The sequence below is a fragment of the Ambystoma mexicanum genome, chromosome 2q (genome assembly GCF_040938575.1).
Source record: "Ambystoma mexicanum isolate Mex_15411 chromosome 2q, UKY_AmexF1_1, whole genome shotgun sequence".
Lineage (NCBI taxonomy): Eukaryota > Metazoa > Chordata > Amphibia > Caudata > Ambystomatidae > Ambystoma > Ambystoma mexicanum.
Window position 1 is genome coordinate 1200913488 of NC_090924.1, and position 15559 is coordinate 1200929046.

General features: G+C 49.6%; 1 protein-coding gene across 1 annotated transcript in view; it reads right to left on the reverse strand.

The window, feature by feature from the left end:
- Positions 1–15559, reverse strand: part of DGKB (diacylglycerol kinase beta) — a 3560883-nt gene that overhangs the window by 1192930 nt on the left and 2352394 nt on the right. Inside the window, exon 21 of the mRNA XM_069648599.1 lies at positions 14403–14493. Coding sequence (XP_069504700.1) covers positions 14403–14493 — 91 coding nt within the window. The remainder of the gene's footprint in view (positions 1–14402; positions 14494–15559) is intronic.

A 15559-nucleotide genomic window follows, 5' to 3' on the forward strand; every position in this document is an offset into this window, starting at 1 on the left:
AATACACGTACCCCGCTCGCGCCTGCGAAAATGTGTGTAAAACTCCCCACGCACCCCTCGGAATACACGTACCCCTCTCGCACTAGCATAATCTCGTGTAAAACTCCCTGTGCTCCCATTGGAATACACGTACCCCACTCATGCCAGCGAAAATGCATGCAAAACTCCCTGTGCACCCCTTGGAATACACGTACCCCACTCACGCCAGCAAAAATGCATGTAAAACTCCCTGCGCACCCCTTGGAATACACGTACCCTGCTCGCGCCAGCGGAAATGTGTGTAAAACTCCTCACGCACCGCTCAGAATACATGTACCCTGCTGGCGCCAGCGAAATCGCATGTAAAACTCCCCACACACCCCTCAGACAACACGTATCCCACTCACGCCAGCGAAAATGCATGCAAAACTCCCTGCGCCCCCCTTGGAATACACGTACCCCACTCACGCCAGCGAAAATGCATGTAAAACTCTCCGCGCACCCCTCAGAATACACGTACCCTGCTCGCGCCAGGTAAATTGCGTGGAAAAAGTCCCTCTGTGGTGTGGGCTGCCTGTGGGGTATGTCCAGGGTGGATGGGCTGCCTGTGGGGCATGGGGAGGGTGAATGGGCTGCCTGCAGGGCATGGGGAGGGTGGATGGGCTGCCTGCGTGTATTCCGGGGGTGCGCGGGGAGTTTAACACGCAATAAGCCTGTTGCGAGTGGGGTACGTGTATTTCGGTGGTGCGTAGGGAGTTTTACACGCGATTGGTCTGGCGCGAGCGGGATACGTGTATTTCGGGGGTGTGCGGGGAGTTTTACACATTTTTTGGCATTGTGGGCCCTCCTGGGTGTGCCCTTTCCCCCCTCCCCATTCCCTGCAGGCAGCCCACACCACAGGGGACAACCCACACTCCTGACCGTGCCCTGTATGCAGCCCACAATGCACCATGCACCTGTGAGCCCCGACTCATGTCCAACCCACCATTGATGGGCACCTGCCAGCCGGCCCCGACTCATGTCCAAACCCACCATTGACGGGCACCTGCTAGCAGGCCCCGACTCATGTCTCCCAGTGACACACCCACCATTGACTGACACCTTCCAGCAGGCCCCGACTCATGTCCGCCCAACCAACACGTCTTCACACTCCAGACCCATGGCCTTTATGGACACCCAAATCCCACCGACGCCACCCCAGTCCAAACACCTACCCAAGCATTCCATCCACTCCACATTGAATTCCCAATGTCATGATAGAAAATAAATAACCAGCATGCCCATGAACACATATGCTTCAGACCAACACAATGGCGACACATGACTGTGAAAAACCACACTGTGACATGCACAAAACAAATGAGAGAAGACAACACAAGTAAAGCATAGAAAGAAAATGTATTGAAGAATGAACCAAATGAATAAAACAAAAACACACAGTAATAAAAAATAAATATTCCAAGTCTGGAAGTCCAAATCATTTTTTTTTTAAATGAATGCCGTAACCAATCAAATCCACAGTAAAATGGCTCCAATGGGTCCGTCCATCAAACAAAAATCAGAGTTCCAAAAAAGCAAAGTATTCCACCATGGGTCCAAGAAAATGAAATACAGGTCCAAAACTATGTACAAATGAACATCCAAGGGTCCATGAGCCCAACAATCCAAAGGAAAACTAACCTAAATCCTACCTAATAAATAACTATATGCAAAAAGGTGGGGCATAGTCCATGTGCCCCAAAGGAAAAAAAATAGAAAGGAAACTTACACCTACATAACTATTTACAAAGGCGGCGGGCAAGTCCAACGGCTCACTTGTTGATGTCCCGGGCGAGGGCATCATCAAACTCCTCTTCAACGTCCTGGAGGCGGGCCTCTTCCCTGGCCCGAGGTCTCACAGGGATGCAGCCATGGCCTCCTCCAACTCCCTGTGAGTTGCCTTGAGGCACTCAGCACGCCTCAATGCCCTGCGCATGGAGTTCACTGCCCTGACCATAGTGAGCTGTGCCTCTTCTGCCCGCCGCTGCTCCGCATCTATTTGCTGGCCCAAATGCTGCCACATGGAAGACACTCCCAATCCAGGGTCATCCTGCCCTCTGGAGGTGCCTGCCCCTGTGATGTTGATGATCATCGCTCCCACCTTGAGCCTGCTGCTACCGTGCATGTGCCCTGCCTGTCGATGCCTGCACATCCTCCTCCTGCTGGTGTCCAGTTGTTGGGGTGGCCACCCATGCTGGACCTCCGACTCCCGACTGTGGCAGGGATGTGTCCTCCACCAGACTGGCCGCTGGGTCAGGGGCAGCTCCACAGGGTGCCCAGGTGATACTTGGGCAGTAAGATGGCACGGAAGACGACTAGCGCGTAGGGGATTCAGTTGAGGAGGGGGTCAGTAGAAGGTCCAGCACACAGAGGAACTCAGCACTGGTGACCCGTCCTAGTAGGTCGACACGGTCAACGAGGCATCTGAATAACGTGCATTGTCCACACAGAAACTCTGCACTTCATCCCGAATGCCACGTTGACACAATGCCACCCCTGCCAGGACAGGCCCAACACGTTCCCGGATTGCCACGTCCGCAGGGAGAGGAAGGCCAGTTGTGTGCGCATCCCCTCCCTGAAAACGGGTCTGGACGAAGGCATCCCTGCTGGTGCGGAATGATGCAGTCACGGGATCGGGGGCATGATTACACACAGGCACCTCCACGGCTGCCTGTGCTGCCTCCTGTCCCTGCCCCTGGACTGCACCACTAGCACCAGTGGAATCCCCCCCTCTAGGCCCCATGTATGGGCCTTCTATGGCCTCCTCCTCAACCAAACCCCCCACCAACTTGGATGACTCTGTACCTTCTTCCTCCATAGGCCCCTGTGTGGTCCTAGCTGCCCCTTCTGCTGCCAAGGAGTCCACCTCCGACCTCCGCCTCTTGTACCTACCCTCGGCAGCCGTGGCACCAGACACCTCACTCCCCGAAGAGATGACAACATGGGAGGAGAGCTGGGCCTTGCATCACCGGCTGGTGGTGGGATCCCTGCCGCTGTGCTCCACAGCACCGTCTCCGCCCTCTTCATCAGTTGACGCTGCAGACAGGGAGAGACAGAACACAGGCATCAGGGCACTGGACAATGGTCTGATACACACATGACAGTTGCACATGAGTGGTAGTCTCAAACTTCACAGATGGCATCACACTCCCCAAAACACATATCATTTCAACCCTCACATATCTGCAAATTAACAGGAATGATGCAGCAGGCAGCACCATACACATACAACAGCATGAGCATCCAAAGGTCAGCCTGACGTCACATTCAACACGGGTAGTGGTGAACACATGCAGACACGCCAGCAGGCATACATGCATCTGTACATCTCCACCACCTGTCACAGTGAAATCATCGGTAACTATGTCACATCTGTCAATCAAACTCCTACATGTCCTTGTCACATGCATCCATGGTGTATCACATTTGCACACATGTCAAACACACACACACATTTATGCCGTGCACTTACATGAAGGTGGAACCAGTATTCATGTGTCACACCACAACCATGCCACAGGACATATACAAAAATGTAAATATGTGTGCACCCACACATGCATTTGGACATCATGCATTTGAACACATACACCATTTATGTGCCTCACACATGACTGGACTCACATGCGGCAGGCTCACGTCCCTGTACATACACATCCATACACAGGCCTTTCAAGACATATGTCCAACCTGCACACTCCTGGCACACCTCAACATGCACTGCGTCCAATCAGTACGCATGGACACTTACCGGTCGACTCTGGATGGGTCTGCCTCTGAAGGACCTGGAGGTGGAGCGATGGGTGTATGCGTTCTGGGACCCTCATCTGGATGTTGGTAAGGCGGACCCGGCACCCCTCTGCATGCGCTGCCTCCAAAAGGCGCCAGGCCTTGCTGAGGGTCCTGAAGTCCTCTCAGCGCTTCCGAACATGTGCCATGTCGTGGGCAGCCACCCCCTGCACGTTGATGGCAGGCACGATGTCCTTCCAGATCCTCTTCCATCCTTCATTGTCGGCACGTGAACTTCCGAAGAGGGCATCATAATGCACCACCAGGATACCAACTTCTGCAGCACTGAAGCTGGTAGCCCTCTGCCTCTCTGGCTGGGGGTTGCCATGTCATGGGAAACAACATCAGAGACCAGGTGTGGGTGGACAACTGGGTCCTGGTGCTGGGCTGTGGAGTGATGGAACTTCACTCGGGAGTCTTCTGTTCCAGCAGGGGTGGTCACAGCAACTGGACCCCTGCAGATGGCTGACGTGCAGGCACCAAATAGCAGGGCATGTGGCCAGCAGGCAGACAGGCAGCAGCAGATGGCAGGTGGGAGCAGGCTCTGGGGGGCAACAAAATGGCCTTCTGGCCAGGAGCGTGGTCTTCCATGTGTTGTCGCATGGCCAGCTTGATACGGAGTGATTTGGCACATGAAAAAACTGCACGTCAGCGTGTAATTCGAGGAAAGGCCCTTAGTGCATAAGCGCATCTGTGACGTAACGCGCACGGGCGTTTCCCTCGTGACGGGTACATAGTGATTCAGCACGTGAAAAAACAGCACGTCTGCGTGTTAATGCTTGTAATCCGAGGAAAGGGCCTAAGCGCGTAAGATAAGTGATGCGCGCGGGCGTTTCCCTCAGCACGGGTTAAAGGTGAGCGGGGCCAGCAGTTCAATGTACGTGCCTTTTGTGGAGACCGACGTGTGTGTTGCTACTTCGTGTTGTTTTGCGCGCCATCACAACTTCACAGCGTATTAAGGACATATCTCTTCTTTTGGCGGGGGTATTGGCTACGCGTGTTTTTCTTTATAATGCTAGTCTGACGGTGAGTCGCGCATGCTATTTTTCCCACTGTGGGAGCCCCTGTGTATCGCATACCCGGTTCGAGGTCATAGTAGCCTGCGTGTCCCACGCGTACGTGTTTTTCTTGTCCCTGGGTGCCACCGCATACTGCGGGAGGTTAATTCCACACACATGGGCTACTGGGGGTTGTGTGCATGGTTTTACTGCAGTTTTGGGGTGCCTGAGCATTGTGTGACCTGCTGCTTTATCACCGGGGTCATATACAGCCTTGCAGGTGCACATGAGTGCTGTTAACATCTTGTATCCCACCCCCTTCGCCCCAATTGCCCAGGACAATTGTCGTGTACACCTCCCATTGGCACTGCTCCATCTGTGCGGGTACTACTCCATCTGTGCCAAGGTTCGGAGGCCACGAAAGGTGAGGGGCGCCTCAGCTGGGCATACTCCATGTGGCACGTGTGGTCAGGGACGTGGCCAGGATGACCAGGGAGTAGGGGGACTCCAGGGTGTCCAGGGTGGCCGCAGAGGGGGAAGAGGCAGGGGTGTGCCAGTTTGGCACGATGTTGTGCCACATGTTAGTGCAGTCATGCCATCTGGCACTGACACCCATGTGACCCATGTGACCCAGCATTCCGTTTCATCGACTGCCATGGGCCCAAGGGTAGTGGTAGCTGCCGGTGCAGCTGTGGACACCGGTTCTTAGTCATTTGGTCGAATCTAAATTGTTGACAGGACAAATGGTCGACACCAAAAGGTCGACAGGTCAAATGGTCACATTTTTTTTTTTGGGGGGGGTCCCTCCAACCCCCTTTTTTTGCTAAAAACCCCTTTTTTTCCCTAAACGAAAACCTCAAATATATATATATATAAATAAAAAAAATTCAACCATTTGACCTGTCGACCAAATTGTGTCGACCATTTGTCTGTCGACCATTTGACTAGACACCGTGGACACCACCACCCAGGCTCAGGGTGGGCCAGCGCATGCTGCGTTGGCACCGGAAGAGTCCCTGGATGATTTCCACAATTTCAGGAGGCACAGGGTAAGTGCACGCATGGCTGCCCTGCACGCATGGCTGACCTGACCGAGGCACATGTCCCTGGGGCAGTATTGTCATCTGCTGCCCCGAGCAGCGGGGTGTCGGCAAGTGAATGGGCAGATTCTGTCGACACCACCCCGGCTGTGAGTCTACCATCCAAGACATTCCTGGTCAGTGACCTTAGCACAGCAGATGTTTCTGCGCGGGGTCAAGTCAGGGGCACCCAGCAGTCACCGACGGAAGTCAGGGCTTCCATCATTGTTCCACCTGCCACTCCCTTGGATCAATCCTCCAGCGCCACTGCCCATACTGATCAGGGCGGCATTTGACAGTCAGGGTCCAAACCACTGTCCAAGAGGAGGAAGGTTGCACCTGCAGTAGAGGCTGGGACCCCAGACACAGCTCTGGCCTCCGGCACATCAAGGAAGTAGCCTTTCTGCGTGTAGGAACTGGACTACCTGTGGACTACGTGCAGGACCACAACCGTGATATGCTAGTGGGGCAGAATTGTCACACTACGGCTGCCCATCGTATGTCCCACTGGAAGCAAGTTGTGGATTGTGTGAGTGCATTCAGACATGAGGTGCGCACAGCTCAACAGTGCAAAAAGCTTTGGGATGACCTCTGACGCAGTATTAAGGCGAAGCGTGCCTCCAAGTATGCCGTGACTGGGTTGACTGGCGGTGGGTCACCAGCTCAGGAGGAAGACCTCACTTCGCACAAGTCAGTCGTTGTGGAGTTCATACCGGCAGGATTGGTCGAAGGAGTGGGAGAGATGCAGGACTTAGATGCCCCGTCCAGTGAGTGTTGTTGGGTTTTTGTCCAGACCATGTGTGTTTTGCTTGTGTGATGTGTTGTGCTTGACTGCCACTACATGTCATGTGTACATGGTTCTCACATGCGAGTCATTGCTTCACTGATGCATGGCTGCTGTGCAGCATGCTGGACATGTAGAGCAGACAGGGACTGTCCTCATCACCAAACTTGCACCCTACTCAAATGCTAGGCACCCGACTGCTCCTCCGGTCCATGTTCCAGCTCACTGACCCTTCTGCATGTAGCCTGTGGTGTCTTTCCTCTCAGTAGTGGGACTATGTCATAGCATGACTGACATGCATGTGTGTTCTGCCTGCATGCAGGAACGCCACGTAGGCATGCTCCCTTGCCCCTCCACCCCCCTGGACCTCAATTTCACCATGGCACTGGTGTGTATCATGTTGGAGTACTGCAATGGCCTGTTCAAGGCTCCTGTTTAAATGCACACTTCCCCCAGCCAACTTGCGAGACACATACAGTGGGGTACATCCTTTGTCCTTGATTAAGGGTGTCTCACTTGGACTGTGCAGATGGCAGATGCTCCACAGGGACATGAGTGCCCATTCATGCTCCATGTGCATTCCATGCATGCCCCTATGTGTCCATGACTGGATGATCATTGTAGTACGTGTCCAGGATGACCTACATTTCATGGCATTTGATCATCCATTCCATGCCCTCTCTGGCTCAGTCCTGCATCACGCACATGTTTAGGGTGTCATAGTCTGTGTGGGGCACAGGCCTCCCCCAGTTTCAGGCCCCCTGCCTCTGTTCAACTGGTGTAGTGGCTTCTGCAAACATGGGCGTACTACTCAGGGTTCATCATGTGTCCTGCTTACTGTCCCATTATCATCTGCTGTGTCGTCAGTTGACTCAGATGATGCAATTGACGCTAGTCAACACTGTCTGCCAATACACAGGTCTCTGGTCACCCTTTTGCTACCATGCAATGGCTCCCTGCATTTTCACTTAGGGGGGATTTGCTTGCAGCCATGCAAACCATTGCATGCACATTGCACGTGATGCCTGAACTTTCCCTTACACTGCCTTTACGTTTATTGATAGACATCATAATGTACTAGTTCATGTAGATAGTGGGTAACGTACACATGTTCTGCACTGCATCAACCCACTTCTGAGCCGTGTTACACCGTTCTACATGCCTACTCACTGCTGCAATGTCAATGTGACCTGGCATGTATGGCCAGATTTTCATCCCTTCTCTGTCATGAATGCCACAGGCACAGGTGGATCCTGTGACACATGTACTCAGTATTGGAACTCCCTGGTGGTTGTCTAGCAAAGTTGATTTGTCAATATGCGACCTATACCAACTGGCATAGGGCGCAGATTGAATTTAGCCTGCCAATTGGGTTGTAATGACTGTGTAGCTGCCTTCACGTGTGTATGTGTACACTTTCACATACATCAAAGCAAGCAGCATTGTAGCTGCTTGCTTTGCTGTATTGGATGCTGTTCATGTTCACAATATAGGTGTATGGGGAAAGGGGTGTTTTTGAATGCTTTCACATGTACATATGCAAGCAGATTCAACGTTGTGTAGTGCAACATTGTGACTACTCACGTATGTGTTTGTGAAAGTGTTCATTTACACATGTGTCTTCCGCAGCTTTTTTGTTTACTGACTAATATGTAGTTGATTGACGTTAATGCTGGCGAGATTTCTGCATTGCGCATGTTATGTTGAACTGGCATGATTCTGAAGATGCACTGTTGTGCAGTATGTGTACGCCCAGGCCCACTTAGCTAATATGGTGGGGCCTGGTCTTGGAGATTTTACACAAGGAATGATGGAATAGGGCACATTCATAGCCCAATGTGCTCAATCAGGCCCTGAGGGGTGTTGTGGAGGCCTAATGTCCTGCAGCTCGGACTGTACTGGGCGTTATGGTCCCTCATGCCTGGTTGCAGGCCCTTGCTTTGCTTGGGACATTCACTATATCGACATGGCCCATGCCACCCGGTACGGGCCGATCTGCAGATGGATGGAACTGTGTTGCTGATGATGCTTTAGTGATGTATGTCTACATCCGCAAAACGTGTGTCATTGTGTGTTTGGATTCACTTGCAGTAGTGGCCAATTTGCAGTTCAGAAGTGCTTATGGTGTGTTCCATCTCTTTGATGCCATCTGTCTTTTCTACCTGTGACATGTGCCTGACAGAGGTGGTGTCTGATGGAGTTCATATACTGCATTTTGTACTTGTGTAGGCTTTGCTATTTAGACACAGATGTGTTTGTATATCAAGGCCACTGGATGCATGCCAGGTTCTCATTTGTGTGTGACATGTCTACTTCATGTGTTGGCTGTCAATGTGATGTCTATGTGTGTGTGTGGATTATGTACTTCTGACATGTGTACTCATGTTTGTTTTTTTCCACTTTTCAGATGATGACACAATGGAGCCAGAGGATGGTGTTGTCATGCCAGGCACAGGGTTGCTATCACACCAGCAACCCAGCACAAGTGGGGGATGTGGGGTGGTAGACCACGAGAACCCACTTGTGTTCCAGACCATCATGTCTAGGGCTGGCAATGAGTCTAGCCCAGGTGATCACTCTGACGACAATGTCGAGTTGGATGTGCATCAGGTCCATTCGTCAACAGTGAGTGATTCTGATGTGGACGCTCCTCTGTCCGCGACACCTGCACTGAGGGGCCAGACGATGGTGGGACCTCTGCCTGTGGTGGATCGGGATGCAGGGTCACGCTCCACACTAGTTGCTGATGTGCCTGGGGCATCACGTCAATGGAGGAATGTAGTCCTGCAGCCGTGGGCGGTGTCAACAAGGACGACGGATCCTTGGGCCCTGCAGGTGTCAAGCCCAGCAATGCGGTGTCCGTGCGCCACTGGGGTATACTGAGTGGGAGCAAGCCATGGTTGCCAATTCAGAACACCAGGGGGCATCAATTGATAACATCGCTGAGAGCATGGAACGTGTGGCCCAATCCGTGCTCCGCCCTGCTATGCAGGTGGATCTCCAGCAGTGGGTGGCACAGTCTCAGACAAGACATGCCAGGCTGAAATAGTGTCTTTGCATCAATCAATTGCTGCTCATGCAGAGGCACACATGGAGGGCATGAGGGTTGACTATGAATCCCTCAGATCTACTCTGGGTGTGCTCTTGATGTCCCAGAGGCAGCTGTCGGAGGAGAGGTTGGAGCAGCTTGAGAATACCATCTCGGCAGAGCTACGTGCTTGCCGGGAGGTGTACCAGTTGTCCAGCCAGGCCATGCAGGAAGAACTCTGTGTTACACGTGGAACCTTGCAAGAGGAAGCACGCGTATCACGCGAGGTTCTGCATGAGGACCTACGTGTCATCACTGCACAGAACCAGGCTCACCCATCCCGCAGACTTGCTGCCGACAAGGGGCAAGCTGCACATAGGCATGGTCAGGGTACTGTGCCATGTCAACCTTTTCAGCCAGAGGGTGATGAGGACGACGACTTATCTCCCACACAGGTCGGGCTGTGCAGGCATTGAGCCCATGAAGGTTTTTTTTTATTTCAACATCATCGCACGTGGGTGTTTAAGGTGCACCCTATACCTCCCCTCTCCTATGTGCCTTCCCCCTGGGTCGTATGTGGCCATTTTTGATTTTTATAGTTAGTTTAATTAGCTGATATAGCTTTTTATAGTTAGTTTAATTAGTTAATATAGTTTAAAATTGCTTGTCTATTGTGCATTCATGTGACGGTGTGGTGCTTTGTGGCTTTTGAAAGCATCCACTGTCTGTTTCAGCTGGGCCCTTCAGGTATGTCTTGTGTATGTGTTTCCAGCTTGAGGTCCTGACTTACATATGCCATTCCTGCTTCCCCTATCCATTATCCATGGGCTTGCAAGGATGGTTCAGTGTTACAACCATTTACACAAGGGCATTGGAGTTTTGTCATATCTGTGGCCTGTCTGCTGCTGTACTACTTGTGTTAACACCCCTAGTGGGGATTAAGTAGGTTTTCCCCACGGCATGTCTGCTATCAATTCTGGTGAGTACATGATTGATATGTCCATTTATTGATGTTGATTGTGATGTATGTTATTTTGTTGCCTGTATATGTGCTTGATGCACTTCATGCTGTAGACAGTAGCCTGCACCCTTTGGCTGTCAAAGTCACACTAATGGTGGGAGGAGTTCGGATGTAGGTCTCAAACATGACCCAGTGACAACCAGCATGAAAACACACACATAGGGAACTTTCCAGCCTTATTAATATCTTGTATGCCCTTTCTGCAGGAAAATGAGCCTCCAGACACGGGGCCAAAAACTACTGAAACCTGGCCACATTGGGTGGTGCACACGTGTGTATGTGTGCGCAAGCAGAAGCACAGGGCTTGTGCTCAGACATCCGACAGAAGCAGACATGTTTCTAGGAGCTCCAAGCAAGGTGAGCAGCACAAGGAGCCACACCCCAGCCAACCTTCCACCAGGCCCCTTGCACATGCATGCTAAGTAGCGCCAGTGCTGGGGAGCTTGGCCAGGCATTGGGGAAGAAGCGCACAGTACAGCTATGACACGTTGAGGAACAAATGCCAAAGTAGCTTTACAAGTTGTCAGGGGCACACGCAGGGGCTGTCGCCCATATCCTCGAGTCCCCCTGCTCCATAGATGCTGAGTTATTAGTGCAGTAGCGTTCCTAGCCAGAAACTAATAAAGCACATTGGGGCACCCAGCAAGGCACAGACTTGAGTGCAGTGCATATCATTTGCTTGTGCAAATTGCCATTTGCTCTACCTATTGAAATCCGCGGCTGCCAGAACACAACTTGTACTGAAGTCGCACCTTGCCATATGCGTCTTGCAGCTCACCCAGGGACCATTCTATCATTTGTGATTCATGACACATTGGTCTTCCATTTACCACATGGACATGTGCGCCTGCCTTACTGCATTGACAGTGTATGAACCATCACAGGGGCAAGCTAACATATACGAACAAAGCAGCCGACAAGAGTGTTTGTTTGTGGAGAAGTCACTTAGTTTGAGGCATGAATGGTGTTGTGTGTGTGTTGAAAACACACACAGATTAGTAATTCACGCTCTCTTTGCAGCATTGAACTGCTCCTGTTACCGGACCTGAGAGAGCACAGGCAGGATGCCAGCACTCACCCCAGAGATAAGTCTCTCTTTGGCTTGCTTTTGATTCATTTTGTACAATGTGCATGAAGAACATGGTTTCTCTGATTCAGTATGTGTTATTGTCAGGGCAGACATTCTGTATATGAAACTGTCATGGGTAGACCCAGGGTAGTTTGCATAGACAGAGGTGGTGATTCCTTTGGCATCGCATACAACCTTCACGTTGATGGAATGCCAGTGCTTGCGGTTTCGATAGATGTGCTCAGTGGCCCTAGATGGATGTAGGGCCACATGGGTGCAATCTATGGCACCAAGCACTTTGAGGAAGTGTGCCACCCTGTAAAAGTCCTGGACCACGGCCTGACTTTCTGCGGGTGTTCTGGGCATGTATATGTGCCTGCGGACTGAGGGGCGTGCAGTCATGATTGCCAACACCTGGTGTAGGCAGCGTGACTGGGTGGTCTGTGAGGCCCCACCCACTATGGCAGTTGTCGCTGAATAGACCCAGTGGCCAAAAAATGCAGGACATTGAGCTCCTCCTCAAGGGGCTCAATGCTTGGGAGCACAGGGTGGGTGATGTAAGGTCATCTTCCCACTACCTGACCAGGTCTAGGATGATACGAGGTGTAAACCTATACCTGCCATAGACCTGGTCGTCAAGCATCCCAAAAAGGCTGGTCCGGGACAAAAAAATGCAGGGCCTGGCTATTCTCCTCCTCATGCGGTGTCCCACGATCATTGCTGCGACAAATAGGGCATTCATCATAGCTGTATATACGTGTTTGTTGTTTGCGCGCACTTGTATACCGTGCGTGGGGACGCTTCCACCTGCCTTCGTGTGGTGGACGTGTTGATGCCTGTGTGCGTCTTTTAGCGTGCACAGGTTTCCCATATTCGATTCCATGAATACGTGTTGTTCGCATGCGTATGGGCGTTCTGTGTATTTCCCTGCAGTACTCCCCCAGTTACGTCTTCTTTTTCACGCATTGTTTCCCATTCCATGTGTTCTGCCCAGTGTTCCGCCCCCTTTTTGGTGTGTGCGCCGACGTTGTGTGCTTTCGCTGTGTGTGTCACGCACGGCGTTCGGGACGGTCGGAATTGGCGCACATCCTGCAGTAAACACACGCAGGGCCTTCCATAAATTCACACTTGGGCCAGCTTGTGCCAAGATTTTCGCCGGACATTTGTTCCATGAATCGGCCCCTAAATGTTTGAAATCGACCCTTCAAAAAATGCATGGTGTAAGTATTTGTCAGGAGATGACTATATATAAAATGAAAATATAAGGGTAGCCGAATTCACACCCCGAACGTTAAAGTACCGATCGGGCAAGTCCAAGATCTTTGCTTTTCTCGTTGTCATTATCCTCCACAGATGGAGCTCAGAGTCGTATATTGGGCAATAGTGCATTGTCCAAAGCGCAGGCACAACCGGCTAATGTGGTTGGGTTTTGGAGTGAAAGAGCGGCAGTATTTCGGTTAAAGTGGGCCACTTTAATGAGTTTCTGTAGTTTTGGCCATTGTTAGTGAGAAAATATTATTTTAAATGCACAATCTCATACAGCAAACATGCTCCACTGCATAATGTTCCAGCAGTCTGTTACAAAAGGAGCTAATCGCGATGTGTAACTGGGTCACGTTTTAAATGGTGCACAAGACTATGGGGGTAATTCATAGAATTTAGCACAGAAGTAGCGCACGTGGCTGGCGCAGAGAGGGAGCGCGCACCAGCGTGTGCCACTAATTTCGGCGCAGATTTGTTCCATGAATCAGCCCGTGTAAGTTACATCTTTGGCTGATGTTGTTCTCTGCAGTTCAAAACATCTATACTTCACATATTAGTCTCCTGCACTATTTATTTTTAATAACACTGTTAGCAAACCCATTCTACTGCAGTGGGACAACTTAAATGTTTCTGCTGGTTTCATTAATAACCAATCTGAAAAAGGGTCTTTGGCTGGACACCCGTCTGAATAAAAGTGCAAGCTTGCAGAAATGTCATATATCATTTTTAGGGCAGTATAAATAATAACTTTATTTAATGGGCATTAACATGTTTGGGACCCTCCCTACAATAACATTTGACACCCTTTATTGGTGAGCACACGGCTTTTGAAGTACATTCAGCATAGGAGGTAACTTGTTTCTGGTTGCCTGAGCCTTGATTCACCATTACCTTCTGTTCTGCATCGGTTATGAAGTACTTTCAAGACATCTTAGATAATGAATACTGGCCTATCCATTATTTCTAAAGTTGTAAGTGATCATAAAGTTGCCAAGTGCGACTTCTATAGAAATCTCATAGTCACTGTTTTCTGTGGTGACAGACATGTTTTCACACTGCCCTCCATGAGATTATACACCAATTTCTGTCCTAGAAACCCAACCCGTCACAGATTGGCAGGTCTTTCTAACAATACAATGCAAGTCGAAACTATGGGTAAGTGAAAGAGACAGGCTTGACTACTATTGGTGGCAGTGATTACAAACAACAGAGAAAATACTGTACAGTGAGGTTTGTTCTCTTATGCTATATCCGTCGCTTCAAATTTCAGATAGATTATGAAGAATGCACCAGATTTCACTTTACCAAGGTGTTATCATTTACTCAATAATGCACAAAATAAGTATCTCTTACTTCGATTTCTAAAGATTCATGTAGCTTCTTACATGTTGCTGAGAATGTCTCAGAGGTGCCAAACTCGAAATACCAAAACTTGTTCTTCATTCTGAAAGACACCAAGATGATGATTATGCAGTAAACATACATTATACATAGAATTGAAACAATCTTCAGAGATAAAGTTATTGAACATGTTTTTAGAGCACATTGACTGGGTTTAGGCATAATTAAACAATTTATTCAGAAGTATTCTTTGATGATAGATTCAACTTCAAATCCATTGCTTGATTTTTTTAAATACTACTTGGCATTCATTAATGGGCAGAGTCTAAGAAGGGGCATCTGTGCTCTATTGTTCCCCAAAAACTTCTGGGGGCTATACATAAACTCCCACGGTGTACTGGGCGGCCTATTGTTGCCAGAAACATGGTATGCTAGGTGTATGGAGACCCCATGAATACATCTACACACACATGTTTAATACGAGGGAGTCCGGTGTGTCAGCCTCACTTGAGGGAGCACATGACAACTATAGGGACGTTAAGAGACACATGAAAACCTACTACTGCTGCCAGCATATGCAGAACGCATGTAATCTAGACGTATGTCTTTTGTAAAGATGCTCCTCAATACAATCTTTCCTTGTTGCATTTCATGGTGAAAGATGTGCTATATCTGTGATTACGGATTTCTATTGATACATCCATTGATTTCCATAGCAGACTAAGTGGTGAAACAACAGTTTAAAATGGCGAAGTCTGTTTTTTTTGTATTTATTATTTTTAGAAAAGGCTTAGATAACGATTTCCTGCACTGGACAAAGTTTGTACCTTCTCTTTTTAAGTTAGTACTAATGACAGACCATCATACTTTGATAATTTATGAAGTAATTTACCAAACTACATTTTATTGTTTGGAAATGTACTGAAATTGAAGAAAATGTCATTTGGCAGAGCATTGAAAAGGACAACAGTCTAACTTAATTACAAGGAAAACACAATGAAAAAAACAATTCAGCAGAAATATATTTGCCAACCAATGTCTAATATTACAGTTGAGTTTGAATAATGATTCCCAAATTCTCCTCTTACAAATTGTTCAGCATAGAAAGTTTAAAAAGGAAGATGTTTTTATAAACTGTGGTTATAACCACTACTGATAACAAACACATA